The following is a 19825-nucleotide window of genomic DNA, read 5'->3' as shown; positions in this document are numbered from 1 at the left end:
ATGGGACTTTACATGAGCTATTTTGATCAGCCAAAATATGTGTGTGGTGGATTGATGATCTTGGCCAGAAGAACATTGGAAGTATCAATAGTAGATGTGCTGCGGTAGGATCAGAATGGAGCAATGTTACAATGGTGCACATTTGACAATGGAGAAACTAAGTGCGTCAAAAGCTCAATGGATGGTCAAATAAGTTGTGAACAATCTGGCTTAAGCACAGACAATGACTTCAGAGAGAGAGGTGGAGTCAGGGAATAAAGTTTGTGATGGGCATCAGGCACATGGTTGTGTTTTTCCCAATATTTGGCGGAAGGAACTTTCTGCTATCTTGGCCAAGTTGTCTGATAAATTGAAAGTTTGAGAGAGAAGTGAGTAGGGTGGAGTTTGGTGTTATCAGTGTTTATGTGGAGCTTGACATCTTTTTGGATGATCTCACTGACAGGTACCATGGCGATAAAAATGGGGTGGGGGAGGCGAGCATACAATTAAATATCCTACTGCGGGAGTCCAGAGTTAATAATCAAGTAATAAAAGAGAAGCTGGTCTAGGTGATTACCTGGCTATGGATAGAGTGACAATAATGGAGTCAGGTGGAGGCTGACCCACATAGCTCAACAATGGAGGAGAATCATGGATAAAAATAGTATGGTGAACTGTCTCAGAAGTTGCAAACTGTTTAAGAAGGAAGAGGTGGGGATAGCTAATCACAATTGATATAATTTGTAACTTTGATAAAGACAATGTGTGTTGTTTCAGGCCAGAAGTGGGATTGGGGAATTCAAATGTTGAATTGCGAGAACATCGGGCACAGATTTTGAAGGAGGCGTCACCTTCAAAGGGTTTGGAGATACAAGGGAGGCTGAAAGTGGAGGCTGTCACTTTCAATGAGAAAGGGTGACAGGGTATTTATTTTTAAGGAGGGTGATGATGAGGGATGATTTGAGGACAGCGCCTTTTAACAATGTCAATTAACTGGAAGGAATGTTGGTTAATGACTAGCTTAGTGGGAATACAAGTGAGGTGAGTTTCTGAGACAAGGTCTGCTCAGAGCTGGTGTATGGAGAGATAGGAGAGAAGCTGGGGAAAGATACAAACATGCAGCAAGGGTAGTGGGAAGCCTTTACACAGTGGCCCAGTAGTTAGCACTGCTGCCTCACAGCACCAGGGACCCAGGTTCAATTCTAACCTTGGGTGACTGTCTGGGTGGACTCGCATGTTCTCCCCATTCTCTGCTTGTGTTTCTGTTGGGTGCTCCAGTTTCCTTCCATCGTCCAAAGATGTGTGGGCTAGATAGAGTGGCCATGTTAAATTGCCCATAGGGTCCAGGATTGTGCTGGCTAGATGGCTTAGCCATGGGAAATGTTACCGGGTTATTGGCGGGGGGGGGGGGAAGCTGGGACTAGGTGAGATGCTTTTTGGAGGGTTGGTACAGACTTGATAGGCCAAGTGGCCTCTTTCTGCACTGTGGGGATTCTATGATCCTAAGCCTGCTTTGGTTGGCTTCCAGGATTGAAGGAATTTGAATAGTCTCAATCTGACAAACATTTTTAAGAGTTTCTCCCATTTTGCTTGAGGTCAGGATGGAAAAAGCAGTGAAGATGGGTTGAAGAAGAGGATTTGTCTTAAAGCGAAAATGAGGATCAATTTCACATTGCAGGTTGACCCTGGAATAATGAACAATATTAGTGATTATTTCAATATAGCAATGAAGCATGACAGTTATTAAATCAATTGGTATCAATTTTGCAATGAAAGCCCATTATAATCATAACATTGATATGAAGCAATTTTAGTTTTGCTCTTGCTTGTTTTGTGTAAATTAGATGTCAAGGTGTGAACAGGTTCTCAAATGACATGGACTAAGAGTCCTCTTCACTCCAGTGACTGGCCTAAACATGACTGGAATTGGGTTGAATTTACACCAATGCTAAATGCCAATTTTTGTTTTTGCTGATGCTACATTTGTAGATTAAATGCAATCAAAAATAAGAGAAGGAATTAGCTTACTATTTTCTGTGGGATCACTTACAAACAACTATCAGAAAATAGGCTGCAACAATACAAAACTTTCAATTTAAGTAATCAATCTTAAAGGGCTTTTTCAACTATTTTAATGTAAAGGATAAGTTTGAGTTTCTGCTTTTAAATTCATCTAAGAGGAGAGTGCTGTTTCTTACAGTGGTGTTATTCTTCATATTTGTTGTTCCATTTGCTTCATTCAAATGTTTTGTGCACAATTAATTCCAACCCCACGTTAATGTTCCTAGCCATTTCACTGCATTCAATCCGACATCAATGAGCTGAAAACTGTTTGACACTTAATGAACTAGTTGCATGTGACAAGTACATCCTCAGATGTCACTGTCGCTTTTGTGGTTTATCTCTTTCAAGTCTCTCAATAGAGCCCACAACAAATACTTCACCCGCTGAGGCGATCGATCATCTCTGACTCTAACGCAGAGAAGAATGGTTTATAGGAAGTGAAATGGAACTGTTCGGCAGGAATTCTTCCATGTGTTAAAGGAGCTAATCAGCAAGATTACTGTATGTTGCATCGGGTGTTCACTTTTCATTAGCTGTTAGTTTCAGGAACATTTATGTCAATGCACTGCCCAGTTTCTGCCAGCAGAGGAAGGCTTACCAGCTCCCTAACTGACTGTGTTGTCCTGAAAGGTGACAGCAACAAGGATAGGATGCCTGCACCCTTGCAGTCAGCAGGCTTTTGTAATATGGAAATTTTACCTGGTAATAGAGCCAAAGATGGCCAGCATTGTTCAGTTGGAAATTATTTCTGGAGGGCTAACAGGAGTAGGAAACTTCTCCACATCAAGTCTGTGATTGATGGGCAGCTTGATATGACAATGGTCCAGATCCAACAAGCAGCAGCAGAGGTAGGCCACTTACCTGACATTGCCTGTTGCCTGACATTGCATAGTACTGAGGCCTGCTCCTCAAAATGGATCAAGCCTATTGCAAAAACAACAACAAACGGTAGTTTGCTCGTGGCGCCCCTGCCAGTCATCCCTCCGATAGTTAAAATTCACCATAAGGTCATGAAATGTCAAAAGAAATAAGGCATTCTGTGAAGATGCACAATTTTTCTATAAAGCAAGAGGTCTGTGAAGTAATTTGGATGTTTAAGAGATTCAAGCCTTTGCACTGCTCGTCAGCACAAGTCCAAAGCCACAGATGTAGCTATGGCGAGACAACTTTAGCAACCAGTTCCAATTTTGAAGTAAATTCTGCTGGGAGCAAAAATGGTTAAAATTTAACATTATTGAGTCCCTTTCCAGTTTCATCTCCAAGTAGGATTTATTCATCTTCAGATCAGAAGAATTTTGGGACTACTGTATAATGACTTGAGGGTGGATTTAGTATTTGGTAAGGTACATGATAACAAACTGACCACTTGTCTTATACAACCTAGATTTCAATGGAAAATAAAATTAGGTGTGGTGTAACAGAGTTCCAATATTTCAGGGCCCAATTTTGCATTTTTGACAGAGACCAATTTCACCCACACACCACTGCTGAATGAATCTCGTGGTGTATTTTGAATACGAAGATGAAGTTTGTAACATGACGGTCAAATATACTTCATGACTATGTTAATTTTATTTCTCATTTAGGTCAGTTTTGTGTGGTGATCACTTCTTCTTTTGCAAGGAGAGAGGGTGTAAATATGCATGTATGTGTGCCTGAGTTAGGCATGAAATATGTACTGGAATGTAACGCTAGAACATAGAACAATACAGTGCAGAACAGGCCCTTCAGCCCTCGATGTTGCGTTGACCTGTGAACTATTCTCAGCTCGCCCCCCCTATACAATCCCAAAATCATCCGTGTGCTTATCTAAGGATTGTTTAAATCTCCCTAATGTGGCTGAGTTGACTCCATTCGCAGGTAGGGCATTCCACGCCCTTACCACTCTCTGCGTAAAGAACCTGCCTCTGACATCTGTCTTAAATCTATCACCCCTCAATTTGTAGCTATGCCCCCTCGTACAAGCTGATGTCATCATCCTAGGAAAAAGACTTTCGCTGTCTACCCTATCTAATCCTCTGATAATACCTCTCAATATTCTTTGCACGTTGATATTCATCCCTAGTATTATCTCCTTGTTCCCACATCCCAACAAAGTTATTTGAAACTCTCTTCAATGCCACCAGCAAAACACCGTGCTATGTTCTGTATGATGTTAATTTTTGTTTAGATTTCAAAATAATTGAGGGAAAACTGCAGCAATGCAGCAAGCACTCTTCCTTTATTGTGCTCTCCTGTTTCTCCCCCAGAAGCTTGAGCCAACAGAGCTGGTTTTCTGGTAGCAGCACAATCAAAATGGTTCCATCATCTCAATTCCCTGCTGTGTACCCCATTAGGATTCCTAACCTTTGTGCAGCAATCAGTTGCACATCATTAAGTGTCATTTATTCCATTCATTCTTTTTGTAAATCCTGCTTAGGGTGTGACAGGATAACGAAATGTTCTGACATTACTATTTTCAGGGTACTTGACTGACAGCACCACTCCTCCATCGCAGAGGTTTCATCTGCTCAAGTCAAAAAGCTTAATGATCTCAAGTTGTGAGAACAGTTACTTTCTGCTGAAGGAGAAAATAAATAAAATTGATGTTGATGTGGTTGGCTTTCAAACTGTCTGTCGAACATTGTGTATATAAAGAAAAATCTCCACTGTTCCTTCTCTTACCTGCTGGGCCCCTACAGTGCTGGGTATTTTGATTCTGATTGTATGTCTCCTAAACAAAATGTTAGTGATTGTGCAAAGATCCAAAATTATTTTAAGCTGGTCTTCCTTGTGTGCATTCGCAAGAATAAGTCAGCAAGCATTGTGTGGGTAAACTGTTTGCCTTCATTCTCTCCTGTCTGGAAGATGCAATGTCTGTGTTAACAGCATAAAGACCACAAACTGAGCTTAAATTCAGGGTATAAGGGGAGAGAAACATTGGACTGTAGTTACCGTTTCAGTATAAAAGGCTGTGCCTCTGTCTGATGCAAGCAATTTAGTAACAAGTTATGGCTAGAGGCAATGTGTTGATTATTTGAACAAAAATTCAGATTAGTAAGCCTCTGTATCCTGTTTTTCTGTTAATCCTGGTATGTCTATGATTTTTCAGTAAGTAATAAATTTAATACTGTAACTCGTTTCAGATAGACAAAACAGAGGACAAGTCACTGGAGGAGCGTGGTCGGATTCTCATCTCTTTAAAGTACAGCTCACAGAAAACAGGGCTTGTAGTTGGAATTGCAAGATGTGCACATTTAGCAGCTATGGATGCAAATGGCTACTCTGATCCTTACGTAAAAATGTAAGTAACAGATGAGAGAACATGTTAGGAATTTCTGACCCCGGGAAAATTCTATTGAGAAACTGTAGCTCAATTGACAAAAAAAGCTTGTGTGTACATATTGCAGTGCTGGTCACGGTTTATTGTAAAAGATTTTACAAGTTCATTGATATTAGACCAACTTTCTTGCTTCATTGGAAAAGTTGCTGCTGTGCATCATTAAGAACATGGTTAAGTTCGAAAAATGAAGCACTAAGAAAATTTTACCATCGACAGTACATTACTGACATTTCTCCAGATGCATGAAAAGCTATTGTAACCACTTACAACTAACGTACTTGAGGAGTAACTTCAGTCATGCACTGTGACTCGGTCACTGGGATATCTAAATCCAACGGGAATCATAAGATAAAAAGTTGTATTTGTTCCCTTACCTGGAGAGACAGTGGCTTTGAAAAAAAATGAAGTAACATGCTTTGAATTAATTCAGTAGTTTATCTACATGTTTCTTGTAGTGTTCAGCCTTCAGACGTTCAGATCCCTTCTCTTATTGTCCCAACAATTGTTTGACAATTGCATAGTTAGTTTTGTTAAGCTATTATAAATATTGAGCTCCAAATATATTGAAGGACTTCTAAAAAAGCCATAATTGAGGCTGTACAACTCAATTTCCCTGCACATTTAGTCTGTTCACCATAGAATATATCCTTCCTCTATGTGTGATGTATATCTTTGGAAAATTGTGCTAAAATTAATTGCAGCACATATTGTTTCTATATACAGTATATGTACATATTTGTACTTATTGTTTGTAATTCATTTTTCCCTTTAATTTAATGGAGGTAAGCAAACACCTTTCAATTATAACTGATATTGAGCTGTAGGAAGATGAGTTACTCTGGGCACAAAGTCAATGAGTATTAAAATGTAAGAAATAATTCTGCGCATGGTATCTCACTATTTGTCTTGCTGATAGCTGCCCACAAAGCTTTGAAAGGCTTTACAGCATAAACTCTGTTCCAACATGTAGTTCTTTATGAGAACTTTATGGTGTCTATGAATTCAGCAAGAAATAGTGAAGTTTTAAATGTATCAGATTAGAGATTCGTTATGAGACATGCAGAATCTAAACCAGAAGCTTCAGAGCAGTCAATAAAAATTACATTTCATTGATGTTTGGAAAGTGAACTAAAGGATAGGAAACATAGATGTGATTAAGAGAGATAGAGGTAAAGGGCAACAGACAAAAGTAAAAACAAACTTATTATTTAAAATTTGCAAAGTGAAGTTTCTTCTAAGTGAATGGCACTCTACTCAGGTGAAAATATTTTTTTCGAGGCCACAAAGGCTGTTTAGCAAAACTCACTTACCAGATTTAAAGATTCACTTCTAAAAACACCAGCACTAGCTTTTTTCAGTGGAACAAGTGCTTGAGCGTGGAAGTCCATGTGTCATAATGACTCCAGTAACTGATCTATCAGTGAGCGCACTCAGAATTGCATGCTGTGGGAGAGTGGGGTATCTTTGAGAGCTTTTGACCATCCACATTTAATTGTGAACAGGCGTGTAGATGCTAGTACTTTCGTTTAGATTAATCTCATAACATAGTGAGTGTTAGTCATCTTACCATTGTTGTTAGCAGAATATGTGGGCAAATATATTGAGCCCTGCAGTCTTTTGCCTGAGTCTCGGTATCTATTATCACTTGGTCAATATCTTAATTGGTGGTTTCATCAAGGCTCACCTTCCCTCCATACATCTGTCTCTTTAGCCTTAATATTCCCAAATCCCTTCACTTTCCTCTTGTCTAAAAGCAACCTACTTTTGCAGCTTCTTCAATATGTATCATTTTGGTAGGGATTACGCCTTAGAATAATTTTCTTGTTAAGAATTTGAATTAGGCATCCGCGCTTAAGACAATAAATTCCCATGTTATTAGCATCCTTTCGTACAAATGTTTTGACAGTACAATTCCAGCCTTGACCATCAAGAAGATTGCATCCTCCCCAGCTAGGAAATGAGGATCATTACCTCGCACAAAAGGTGAAAACATTTGACCTTTGGGTTTACATTTTGAATGTAAAATTGATCTAATGTAGAAGTTATAATTGCACTGTGCCAACTCCACTGTCAGAGTTAATTATCAGTCACAGAGCAAATTCATTAATGGTGGCAGCTTAATCGACAGAGGAGAATTGCAATAATTCCACTGAGCAATATTATTCATTTAGAATAAAATATTCTCTTCTCAGCTTGTAGCCAACAGAGGTGTTTGACACGTTATAAAGCCTTGGAAATAATCTGTCCAAAAAACATTATTTATTACTGAACCCAACTATAAAACTCCTGCAATGAAATAAAAACAGAAAATACAAGGCACTGTTGCTCATGTGGAACCTTGCAAGACATCAATAAACTTTGGAGATAAGACAATGACACTGATTCTCTGCCTCATGCCTGCACTGAGCAAAGTTCTGCATCAGTAGTTCAGTTGCATAATTTCTGTGCTGTAGAATATACAAGCAACCTCTCAGTGAATACTGGGTAACGCAGTAATTGACCAGAGGATGTAGATGAGGTTATAAGCAGTGACATTTCATCCAAAACTATTACAATTGATTATAACTGTGGCATGTCAGTTCCAATGCGACAATTATAATCAAATGTAATAGTTTTGGATGAAATTTCACTGTTTATAACCTCATCTACATCCTCTGGTCAATTTACTGCGTTACCCAGTATTCATAGAGAGGTTGCTTGTATATCCTACAGCACAGAAATTATGCAACTGAACTACTGATGCAGAACTTTGCTCAGTGAAGTACAGTGAAGTACAGAATCAGTGTCATTGTCTTATCTCCAACGTTTATTGATGTCTTCCAAGAGTTTCAGAGTGAGCACTACCACACCTACAGCATATGGGTGGCATGGTGGCTCAGTGGTAAGCACTGCTGCCTCACAGTGCCAAGGACTCAGGCTCGATTCTACCCTCAGGCGATTGTCTGTGTGGAGTTTGCACATTCTTTGCGTGTGTGTGTGTGTGGGGGTTTTCTCTGCATGCTGTACTTTCCTCCCACCATCCAGATGTGCAGGTTAGGTGAATTGTCCAGGGAATCACAGGTTATGTGGATAAGCATGGTAAATGCAAGGTTACAGGTGGCTCTGGATGGGTTGCTCTATTGAGGGTCAGTATGGACTCAATGGGCTGAATGGCCTGCTTCCATGTTGCAGGGATTCTCTGATACAGGTATGCCCATGCAGGAAGGCACCTGGAGCTGAAGACAAAGTAACGAATTGAGCTTCCAACAAGCTGCATTGACCCTTAACTTTTTTTTTGTTTTGTTTTTTAAATTAGATTCCCTACAATGTGGAAACAGGCCCTTTGGCCCATCAAGTCCACATCGACCCACCGAAGTGTACCCATCCAGACCCATTTCCCCCTGACTAATGCACCTAACACTACGGGCAATTTAGTGTGGCCAATTCATCTGGCGTGCGGGAGGAAATCGGAACATCCGAAGGAAACCCACGCAGATAAGAGGCGAATGTGCAAACTCCACGCGGGCAGTTGCTCATGGCTGGAATCGAACCGGGTCTCTGGTGCTGTGAAGCAGCAGTGCTAACCACTGAGCCACCGTGCCATCATTTATTTATGTACAGTAGCCAGGTTGCCTGCTTTGAGGCCTGCTCACCCTCTAAGAGGGTGAGAATATGGTGGGCTGGCCACCCTTCATTACGTGATCCCTGCCCAAAACATACCCATACCAGCATGTGATATTCAACACTTAACATACATCTGACTGTGTTGTATTGAACAGTTTAGAACTATTTCTTTCTAACTTCTTGGACACTTGTCCAGTTGTATCTACCGCTGACGTTTTTTTTGAAGAGGAACAAGCAAATATTATCGAGCCATCAAATTGAAATCGCTTGGAAATAATACACTGGTGCACAAACATGTTTTACCAACTTTTATAAACTAAAACAATGATACTTTGACCTGGGACTCAGGTTGAGGGGGTGGGGCTGGGGGGAAGCGGGGTGGTGATGTTTGGCTGTGGTGGGTTGGTGCTGGTGACCATAAAAGCAAGGGTGAAAAAGGTGTGTCCATAACGTCGTCTCTTGACCAATTGCCACACTTCTCTTGCTGCCAAAGAAAGCAAAGAGGCAAAAAAACTGCAGATGCTGGAATCCAAAGTAGGCGACTGGAAGAACACAGCAATCTAGGCAGCATCAGATGGTGGAAAAATCAATGGTGCGGGTATAACTCTTCTAGCCTCTGTCTCTCTCAGACTGGCGTAGAAATAAGGGACAAAATGTTCTTCTAAAGGGCACAGAGAGTCAAAATGATTGATGATCCCATTAGATAAGCACACCTGGAAATCCTGATCAGGAGATAGATTTGTATTAATTTTTTAAAGCACAATACATTTCCAATTTTTACTCCACAATTTACAAGTAGGTTAGGGTCAAAGGAATGTCAGAACCTCCCTAGAAAGTGCATGTATCAGCAAATCAGCCAAAAATCAAGTCCCCATCACTTGTAATGTATTAGTCGATCACTTTATGTAGGTGGAAAGAAAAATGCAAGGTTTGTGATAAAGGGAAAAATAGAGAGGTCACTTAAACATTCAGGAAAAAAAGTGTAGGAATGTATTGTGATTGGAGAGAAACTCATGAAATAAATGGGGCATGTTGACTGGAAATGTAACGGATTTGATTTATTTCATTTGCTTAATGATTTGTGGAAGTGTGTGTTCTCTTCATGAATATTAGTTTAACCTTGCTGGAGGGAGAAATTTGAAAAATGACGATATTAAGAGATGCAATGCACTGTTTTAGCCTCCTGACTAATGAACAGATTCGAAAGTCACAATGAGGGAAAGAGAAAATGTGCATTTATTCATCAATCTCTTGCACAATGCTCCAAAATATTTCTCAATCAGTAAAATCACTACCTGGCTCCTCGCTGCCCCCTAACCTATTTTACCTCTGCCCTTCAGTAATATCCACTCACAGTCTCCAGCTGACAATCTCTTCCACCCGACTGACTCCCACCCCCCCAGCCCTCTACTAACTACCCACTTCCTCAATTGACTCCCCCGCCCCTGGCTGACTCCTCCACTCGCCCGACAGACCTCCAGGCCAACTCCCCCTTCCTCCCAACTCTTCCCCCAACTAAATTACTTACCCACTCCTCCTGACTGACTCGTCCCGCAACTGACTCCCCCCTCCCCCGACCAACCCCCACAACGTCTCCCCTGCTCCCCAACTGACTCATTTTAAATATGTTCTTCTGCAACTGCTTCACATTCACATTATTTGTGCTAAACTAATGCAGAGTTATTTAGTTTGAACTAAAAATGTTTGACAGTATCAAGCCCCTGGGTTTGTTTTTAATTGGAGTTCATTGCCCTGATGCAAGAGAAGAATTAATCTGTTACTGATTCTCAAATAAATGAACAGGCAGATTAATTAATTGGTTATTTCATTAACACTATCATGATTGTAACAAGATCAGCCAGATGGACCTCATAGAATTGAGGCTGTTAACCTGGTCCAATTAGGGAGCCCTGGCTGACAGATATAAACGGGAGTATCAGAAGTTCTGTTCACTCTGTGATCTGATTCTGATGGAGCTAGGCAAAAGTGGGGACTGCAGATGCTAGAGATTAGAGTCAAGATTAGAATGGTGCTGGAAAAGCACAGCAGGTCAGGCAGCATCCAAAGAGCAGGAAAATCGATTCTTCGAGCAAAAGCCCATCATCAGGATTCCTGATGAAGGTCTTTTGCCCGAAACGTCGATTTTCCTGCTCCTCAGATGCTGCTTGACCTGCTGTGCTTTTCCAGTACTACTCTAGTCTTGACTAAGAGGGAGCTGGATCAGTTTCAAGGCCTAAACACATGCAAATAAAGGGTGACTTGGTGACAGGATACTGCCGTCTCTGGAATTACTTCAGTGGTGATGAGAGAAAAAAAATACGCTTATGAAGAAATCTGCTCACATCAGTTCGTCTTTGAGTTAGCGTAAGCATTTCTGGTATCATGCCATAATTTGGGAATCTTGACATGTTTGATCCTGCCATCAAAGGCTGGGCCCAGAATGTGGAACGAATGCATTACTTTTTCAGGCAAATGGCATTGGGGCTGATGAAAAGCAACAGATAATTCTCCTGACAGCGTGTGGACCCACAACCTTTTTGATTATTAGAAGTCTAACATTTCCTAAGGCACCAGACACTAAACCCTTTCAAAAGTTGATGGATTTAGTTAAGGAATATTATGACCCCAAGCCTACTTTAATTCTAAGATGCTATCAGTTTTACTCACCAGTTTGAGAACTGGGGAATCCGTGTCAGGATTTTTGATGAGGTTAAGACGACCAGCAGAGGTATGTGATTTTGGTTTAACCTTTAATGAGATGCTGAGAGACTGTTTGTTTAGTATGTGGAATTAGTGATGTTACTGTGCAAATGTGCCTACTAGCTGAAGCCCACTGGACTTTTAACAGTTACTACAACTGGCTTTATCATTAGAAAATGCAGCAAGTGGAGTGTATGAGTTACAGAGTATTCCGATAGAAGTGGACACCCATACCAGTCCAACTGAGTTTGGGGGCACACCACTTCAGTGAAGGAATTGCATCGCCTCACTCAGGACACATCCAGAACAGAGGGATTGTAGATCAGCCTACAGCAAAACCCCTACACAAAGTCATGCCTCGGCCAAACGGTTAACATTTTAGAGTCATAAAGATGTCCAACACAGAAGCTGACCCAATGGTCTAACTTTTCCATGCTGACCAAATATCTTAAATTAATCTAGTCCCATTTGCCAGCACTTGGCCTTTATCCCTCTAAACCCTTCCTATGTATGTACTCATCCAGATACCTTTTGAACGTTGTAATTGTACCAGCCTTTACCACCCCCTCTGACAGCTCACTTCATACATGCACCACCTTCTACATGAAAACATTGATCCTTAGGTCCCTTTTAAATCTTTACCCTCTGACCTTAAACCTATGCTCTCTTGTTTTGGACTCCCTGACCCTGGAGAAAAGACCCTATCCATACCCCAGCTGGGAAGTAGCCCCAGCTTATTCCGCCTCTTCTTATAGCTCAAACCTTCACCCCAACATTTTTTTTTTCTAAACCCTTTGAAGTTTCCCAGCATCTTTCCAATAACAGGGGGAACAGAACTGAATGTAGTATTCCAAAAGTGGCCTAACCAATGTCTGTACAGCCACCGCATGACATCCCAACTCCCACACTCAAAGCACTGATCTATAAAAGCTCGATTACCAAATGCCGCCTTCACTACCCCATCTACCTGCGAGTCCACTTTCAAGAAACTGTAAGCCTGCACCCTAAGGTCTGTTTGTTCGGTAACGCTTCCCAGGACCTTATCATTAAGTTTATAACTCCTGCCTTGACTTGCCTTACCAAAGTGCAACATTTATCTGAATTAAACTTCTTCTGCCACTCCTAGGTCCACTGGTTCATCTGATTAAGGTCCAGATAACCACCTTCACTGTCCACCACTCCACCAATTTTGATGTCATCTGCAAAGTTACTAACCATACCTCCTATATTCACATTTACTTCAGGATCTGGGCCAGCAAAATATTGGAGTTGCTGCCGGTGTGCTGACGAGAGGCAGCAACCAAATCTCATTAGGGTTTGAATTCGGCCAGAGAGCTCATAGGCCAGTATCCAGGTGATTGCACACCCTGGAAAGCTGGCATACATCTTTGGTTGAAACAGTTAAATTACTTAGCAACATCCAAATCAAAACCAATCAAAATAAACTTCTGGCTAAATGGTCACAGGTTCTAATGGAGGTCGATATCAGAGCAGCTGTATTAGTGATCACAGCACCAGTATTGGACTCCAACCCTTAAGTTTGCACAAGACCTCAGCTAGTCTGAGAACTTGTACTGGGAACCTTTACAGATTAAGCGTACTACTTTGGTTCTGAGCTTGTATGAGAAGCAGCTGGTTTACTTACCACTGATTATAGTAAAAGGCTTGCGCCCAAGCCTGATGGAGCAAAATTGGTTGAGAAAAATTCACCTAATTGGTTCAGCATTTTTTTGATTAGAAAATGGCTGCCTGAGTGAAATGAAACTGGTTGGACATGCATAGAGTTCATTTGTCAAACACGGGATGATGATAGAAAAGCTGTGAGCATCTTTTGCAATACTTGGGCTGCCAGGATTGTTGGTCACAGACAACAGGCCATCGTTTTCCAGCAGGGAATTGGAATATTTCCTAAAGTTGATTAACCATATTTGCCATATAAGGACAGCTCCATACCATCCATTGTCCAATGGTCTGGCAGAAAGAGCAGTCCAAACCTTGAAGGCAGACTTAAAGAAGCAGATTATGGATTCATTAGATACCAAACTGTCCCACTTCCTTTTTGATTATGGGACCACCCCTCATACATGTGCAGAGTTGGGGCGGGGAGAGGGTCAAATGGCATCATGAATGCTAATGCTGGACGCATGACTCCACTAAGCGAGAGAGACAGTTACTTCAGGAGATAAGGTTTAATGGTGAAACCACAGAAATGAACCTGCATGGGTGAGAGACATGGTCACCACCAGGTCAGGTCCAGTGACATACAAAGTTCGGGTGGGTGCAATGGTCCTGAATAAGCACGTGGACCATATGAAAAGCTACAACCTCTCAAACGGGGCAGGAGCTAAACACACCTGGCCCCACACAATGGCCAGAAATGCTGTCGGAACCCGTGGGTTCTTCCCCTCCATATAGCGCCAAAGAAACTTCGGAGTCTGAAATGGACGCGGCAGATACCACCACCTTTGATGTCTTGACTGCCTGAAGAAGAGGATGAAGTTCTTCTGACACACTCTGGGTGCAACAGGCGGGCTACAGGCCAGTACATGCTGCCTGGATCCAGGGTTGAGTCGGAGAAGCAAAATTGCCCCAAGACAGGCTACAAGTAAAAGACGAGGGCTATGTCCCTGGACCTGGAGAGGTAGGGTTTAGGGATTATAATGAGGTCAGCAAGGTAGATCAGTTGGTTATAATGAGGTCAGCAAGAGGCTGTTAATCTGGTCCAATCAGAGAGCCCTGGCTGACAGGTAGAAACAAGAGTGCCTGAGGCTCTGTTCTCTCTGAGATCTGCCTTTCAGGGAGCTCGATCAGTGTGTGAAGGACTCTCCATTTTTGTGTTAATGAGGAGAGGAGAACTAAAGAAAAAATGAAACAGGTGTATCTGAGGTTCTGTTCACTCTGAGGAAGCTGGACCAATGTCAAATACTGTGCACATGTACATGAAGAGTGACTTAGTGATTGGATACCAGCCTCTGTGGAGTTATTTCAAATGCTATTTGAAAGGTTTAAATAAAAATATATCTAAACATGCACTGTGTTAAAAACTTACGACTGAATGTTGGTCTCTTTAATATTTTCGATTATGAAGTCCTGTATTTATTTTGAAAACTACCTGTGTAAATCTGCAGTTGAACTTTTCACAGTTTACTGATGCTGCAGTGCCACCACAGGCAGAAGACAGAATTTAGCTGTTTACATTGTCAGTTATCATTATAAAGGTAAAGAGAGGGGTTTCGAATGGAATATTGAAGGAAATGAACTTAAAGTGGGACTGAATTATGTCTAAAGATCCTCCTTTAATTATGACCCCTCTTCTAACTCTGAAAGCAACATGTGGGATGAAACTTAATGGGAGAAGTTTCAAGGTTCACCACCAAGCCTAGTGGGAGACCAACTGATCCACTTTCAGGGAGCCTGAGGGCCTCAGCTCTCTCATCAGTGACGTGAATAGTGCCACCTAGGCATCCATCTCCATGGGAATACTGAATTGCTGCATTTCCGGTCCCCATGAGTGTGGTCATCCCACCCCTCTCTGACCAAACAATCAGAGGCTGGCAGCTTTCCATTAGCAATTACCATTGCAGTTGATAATTGTCTTCGGCCTTCACCAGGAATTCCTGGAGAAAGGTAACAGTGGGATGGGATTGCAAAGTGGCTATCAAGGAAGGATGTCAGCGAGGATTCAGATGAAAGCAAAGTAGGTTGAGACTTTCTTAATGATGCTAGGTCTCTTGTTCAGACTGAGTGCCTCCCCACTTGGAAAGCCACAAGCAAACCCATTAGGATTTGCTCATTATTTCCCTCCCTTTGTCCTGCCATTGTTGTTTGAATACCAGTGAAGTGGAATGAGCTCCTTCAGTGAGCCCTAACTTCCCAGTTAAGGGGCTCAATTGGCATTCAGGCAGGAAATCCAGCATTTAGGCTTCCCACACTAGAATGTGCCAACCCTGCACTATTCCTGCCCTGTGAAATGCCCCCTGCACCTCATTGTGACTTCCAGGTTGGATTTGGAATTCCCACTATGGGCTTAACTCATTCTATGTAAAGCTGTTTAGCAGCTCCCACATTTCAGCATGTTTTCAAATCACGTTTCCATTTTCACAAATGTCTCAGAGCCAAACCGTGCATAATAGAAATCAGCAGTGCTGGAAATGGACCATGACTATAAGCAACTGATTTATTAGCTGTCTATAAAAATTCCAGATGTTCTGAGTTTGTAAATTTTCACTTTGATTTCCATTTACTGGTCATAAACAGCAAGACAATTGAGGCAGAAAAGTGCACACACATGCAAATATTTTAGAGTCTAACAAATGAGCAGTCTTCAAAATATCTTACTGATTTCTATTAACTTTAATATATAGCAAATGTCGACAGCTTCAAACCTCAACCTTCTTTAATATGATCCAAAATCCTGCCGTGAATTTCAAAAGGTGAAACTTTGTCCTTAAAGCTACAATTGTCTTTTAAAGAGTTCTTCCATGTTTGATTTTTCTCTGTCGCAATGCTCCCTCTAAATTATCTTTTATTATTTCATATTTTTATCTCACCTTTTCTTTCATTACCCTGATAGGCAATTCCTGAAAGATTATAAAATTGTAATTAGGAGAGGTAAGATGTTTTCCCTCATTCTCAACGCAAGAACAGTCAACCCAACAACAGTATTATTCCATACCCACAGACTATTTAACACTGTTTTAATTGGCCTATATGTCTTGGAGGCAGAATCTCTGCCCAAACTGGGACAGAAGCCCCGACACTGGACAGCTAACTGCCTGATGATTATGCAGTTGTGTTGAGACTCCCAGAAACAGCCATTAAATTCTCCCTCACATAAGTTTCTCAACACTGTTTGATCCTGACAGAAAGGTTCTGAAATCCATAGGAAACTCTTGCCTCATGGTATCCATCAGGCCACTTTTTCTGCCAATATTTTCAAGCTCTCAATATTTCAAATCAAACAACAAATTAAGAGTGTTTGGCAAATCTCCCAGCACAAGCTCAAACATACCATGTGTTGAGTATCCAAAAGCATATGTAAGGAAGCTGGAATCAGTAAACAAGGTCAGCCTTTTGGCAACATCAAGTAATTTCGTTATATAAGGATAAAAAATGAAAACATCTCAATGAAAATCAGAAAATCTTTCATAAATCTTTCATTGGAGATGCTGAAGTACCCATGACATGATCAGCGTTATTCTTTATACTTTGAAACCTGTTATGCAAAATCTCATTTCCAATAGACTGAAAGAGTTTGGTAACATGCAATGTATATTATAAATGCTGTAGGCTTCCTGAAACATTGTTTAAAGTGTGTCAAGGTTTTGCTGTTGCAAAGTGTGAGGGGTTTAGGGTTAGAATTTGAAAGGAAGTGCAAAGGTGCCTGGAGCATCAGAGGCTGAAGGGTGACCTTATTCAGGTTTATAAAATCATGAGGCACATGGATAGGGTAAATGGACAAGGTCTTTTCCCTGTGGTAGGGAAGTCCATAATTAGAGGGCATAGGTTTAAGGTGAGGGGGGAAAGATATAAAAGGGACATAAGGGGCAACGTTTTCACACAGAGTGGTACATGCTTGGAGTGTGCTGCAAAAGGAAGTGGTGGAGGCTGATACAATTACAACATTTAAAAGGCACTGGATGGGTATATGAACATGAAGGGTTGAGAGGAATTTGGGCCAAATGCTGGCAACTGGGGCTAGATTGATTTAGGATATCTGGTTGGCATAGATAAGTTGGATTGAAGGGTCTGTTTCCCTACTATACATCTCTATGACTGTATGACTAAGTGCTTTTGATTAATCTCTGAGAAGGTACTAAGTGGTTAAGTGCATTTGTTTCTACCAGATATCACACTTACATAAATGCATTTCTGCTATATTTCATTATACATTATAATATTGGGGTACAACTGTTTCTTTGCATAAGCTAACAATGGTTTGACTTTTTATAAAAAATTGCAGGAAACTTGTATAAATTAGACAGATATTGAATATATTTTCATCTTGCCTTCTTTAATTACCACCAAAGTAATGTAGTGTTAATAAAAATACACAAACATTTAAACTCAGAAGCTATATCCTGGACATTTTATTGATTAGGGTATCCTTTCTGCAGTGTGGACTGGAGGTACATATCCAGACACTGCCAAATTCAAGTTGGGAGCATGTGACTTGCCTGGGACATTGAAAATTCAGATGAGCAATTCCCCTGTGCTTGGAATCCTTGGAAAAAAATGCTTTAATTTGGGAGAATTAGAGAGTTCTTTGGTGGTATGCATTGATTAGGATAAGCTGGCCAAGGATACTTAAGGGGTTGACAGTGGATAGGCAATGGCAGACATTTAAAGAACATATGGATGAAATTCAACAATTGTGCATCCCCTCTCACCCTAAACCTAAGAGTAAAACAGGGAAAGTGGCTCAAACATGACTAACAAGAAAATCAGGGATAGTGCTAAAGCCGAAGTGGAGATATATAAATTGGCCAGAGAAAGCAGCAAACCTGCGGACTGGGAGAAATTTTAAGTTCAGCAGAGGGGGACAAATGGCTTAATTCACAAAGGGAAAATAGAATGTGAAAGTAAGCTTGCAGAAAATGTAAAAACTGACTGCAAAAGCTTCTATAGATATGTGAAGAGAAAAAGACTGCTAAAGACAAAAGTAGATCCCTTGCCGTTCAAATCAAGTCAATTCATGACGGACAACAAAGAGTTGGCAGATCAGTTGAACAAATACGTTGGATCTGTCTTCACTAAGGAGAGCACAAATAAACTTCTGAAATGCTAGGGGACAGAGGGTCATGCATGAAGGAGGAACCGAAGAAAATCTTTCTTAGTCAGGAAATGGTATTGGGGAAATTGATAGAATTAAAAGCTAATAAGTCCCCAGGGCCTGATGCTCTTCATCCCTGAGTACTTAAAGAAGTGGACCTGGAAATAGTGGAGGCATTGGTGATCATTTTCCAGCATTCTGTTGATTCTGAAGAGCTCCAATGTACCGAGGGAGTAGCTAATGTAACCCCACTCTTTAAAAAAGGAGAGAGAGAAAACTTGGGGAATTATAGACCGGTTAGCCTGATATCAGTGGTGGGGAAAATGCTGGAGTCAATCATTAAGGATGTAATAACTGAGCATTTGGAATGCAGTAACAGAATCAGTCCTGGCCAACATGGTTTCACTAAAGGGAAATCAGGTTTGACAAATCTTCTGGGATTTTTTGAGGATGTGACCAGTAGAGTGCACAAGAGTGAATCAGTAGATGTTATTTATTGGGACTTTCAAAAGGCTTTCAAAAGGTTCCACACAAGATTACTAAGGAAAATTAAAATTCATGGTATAAGAGGTGATGTATTGGTGTGGATAGAGAACTGGTTAGCAGATAGGAAGTAGAACGTTGGAATGAGCGGGTCCTTTTCGAGTGGGATACGACAGGGTTCAGTGCTGGGACCTCAGCTGTTCACAGTATACAGTAACGACTGGAACAATGGAATTGAATGCAATATATCCAAATTTGCAGATGACACTAAGCTGGGTGGCAGTATGTGCTGTTAGGAGGATACTAAGAGGCTGCAGAGTAACTTGGACAGACTGGCTGAGTGGGCCAATGCTTGGAAAATGCAATATAATGTGGATAAATGTGAGGTTATCTATTTTGGTCACAAAAACAGGAAGGTAGATTATTACCTGAATGGTGGACCCTTCGGAAAAGGTGAGGTGCAACAAGACCTGGGTGTCATGGTGGAACAGTCACAGATGCAGCGAGGAAAGCTAATGACATACAGTACACTAGATTACTTACAGTGTGGAAACAGGTCCTTCGGCCCAACAAGTCCACACCAACCCACCCAAACCCATTAACCTACATTTACCCCTTCACCTAACACTGCAGGCAATTTAGCATGGCCACCTAACCTGCACATTTTTGGATTGTGGGAGGAAACCAGAGCACCCGGAGGAAACCCACGCAGACACGGGGAGAATGTGCAAACTCCACACAGAGAGTCGCCTGAGGTGGGAATTGAACCTGGACCTCTGGCACTGTGAGGCAGCAGTGCTATCCACTGTGCCACCGTGCTGCCCAAATGTTGGCCTTCATGGCGAGAGGTTTTGAGAATAGGAATAAGGATGTCTTGCTGCATTTAAAGAGGCCCCTGGTGA

At 41.3% G+C, this 19825-nt stretch overlaps 1 protein-coding gene across 2 annotated transcripts in view; it reads left to right on the top strand.

Annotated features, from left to right (window-relative positions):
- The window catches only part of LOC140491438 (double C2-like domain-containing protein beta), a 280010-nt gene that overhangs the window by 213353 nt on the left and 46832 nt on the right, over nucleotides 1–19825 (top strand). For both annotated transcript variants that reach the window (XM_072589607.1, XM_072589606.1), the window contains one exon: nucleotides 5169–5326. In XM_072589607.1, coding sequence (XP_072445708.1) covers nucleotides 5169–5326 — 158 coding nt within the window. The remainder of the gene's footprint in view (nucleotides 1–5168; nucleotides 5327–19825) is intronic.

The sequence above is a fragment of the Chiloscyllium punctatum genome, chromosome 19, assembly GCF_047496795.1.
Source record: "Chiloscyllium punctatum isolate Juve2018m chromosome 19, sChiPun1.3, whole genome shotgun sequence".
Lineage (NCBI taxonomy): Eukaryota > Metazoa > Chordata > Chondrichthyes > Orectolobiformes > Hemiscylliidae > Chiloscyllium > Chiloscyllium punctatum.
The sequence above is the reverse complement of the archived record's forward strand: the minus strand, read 5'-3'. Positions and strand labels throughout refer to the sequence as shown.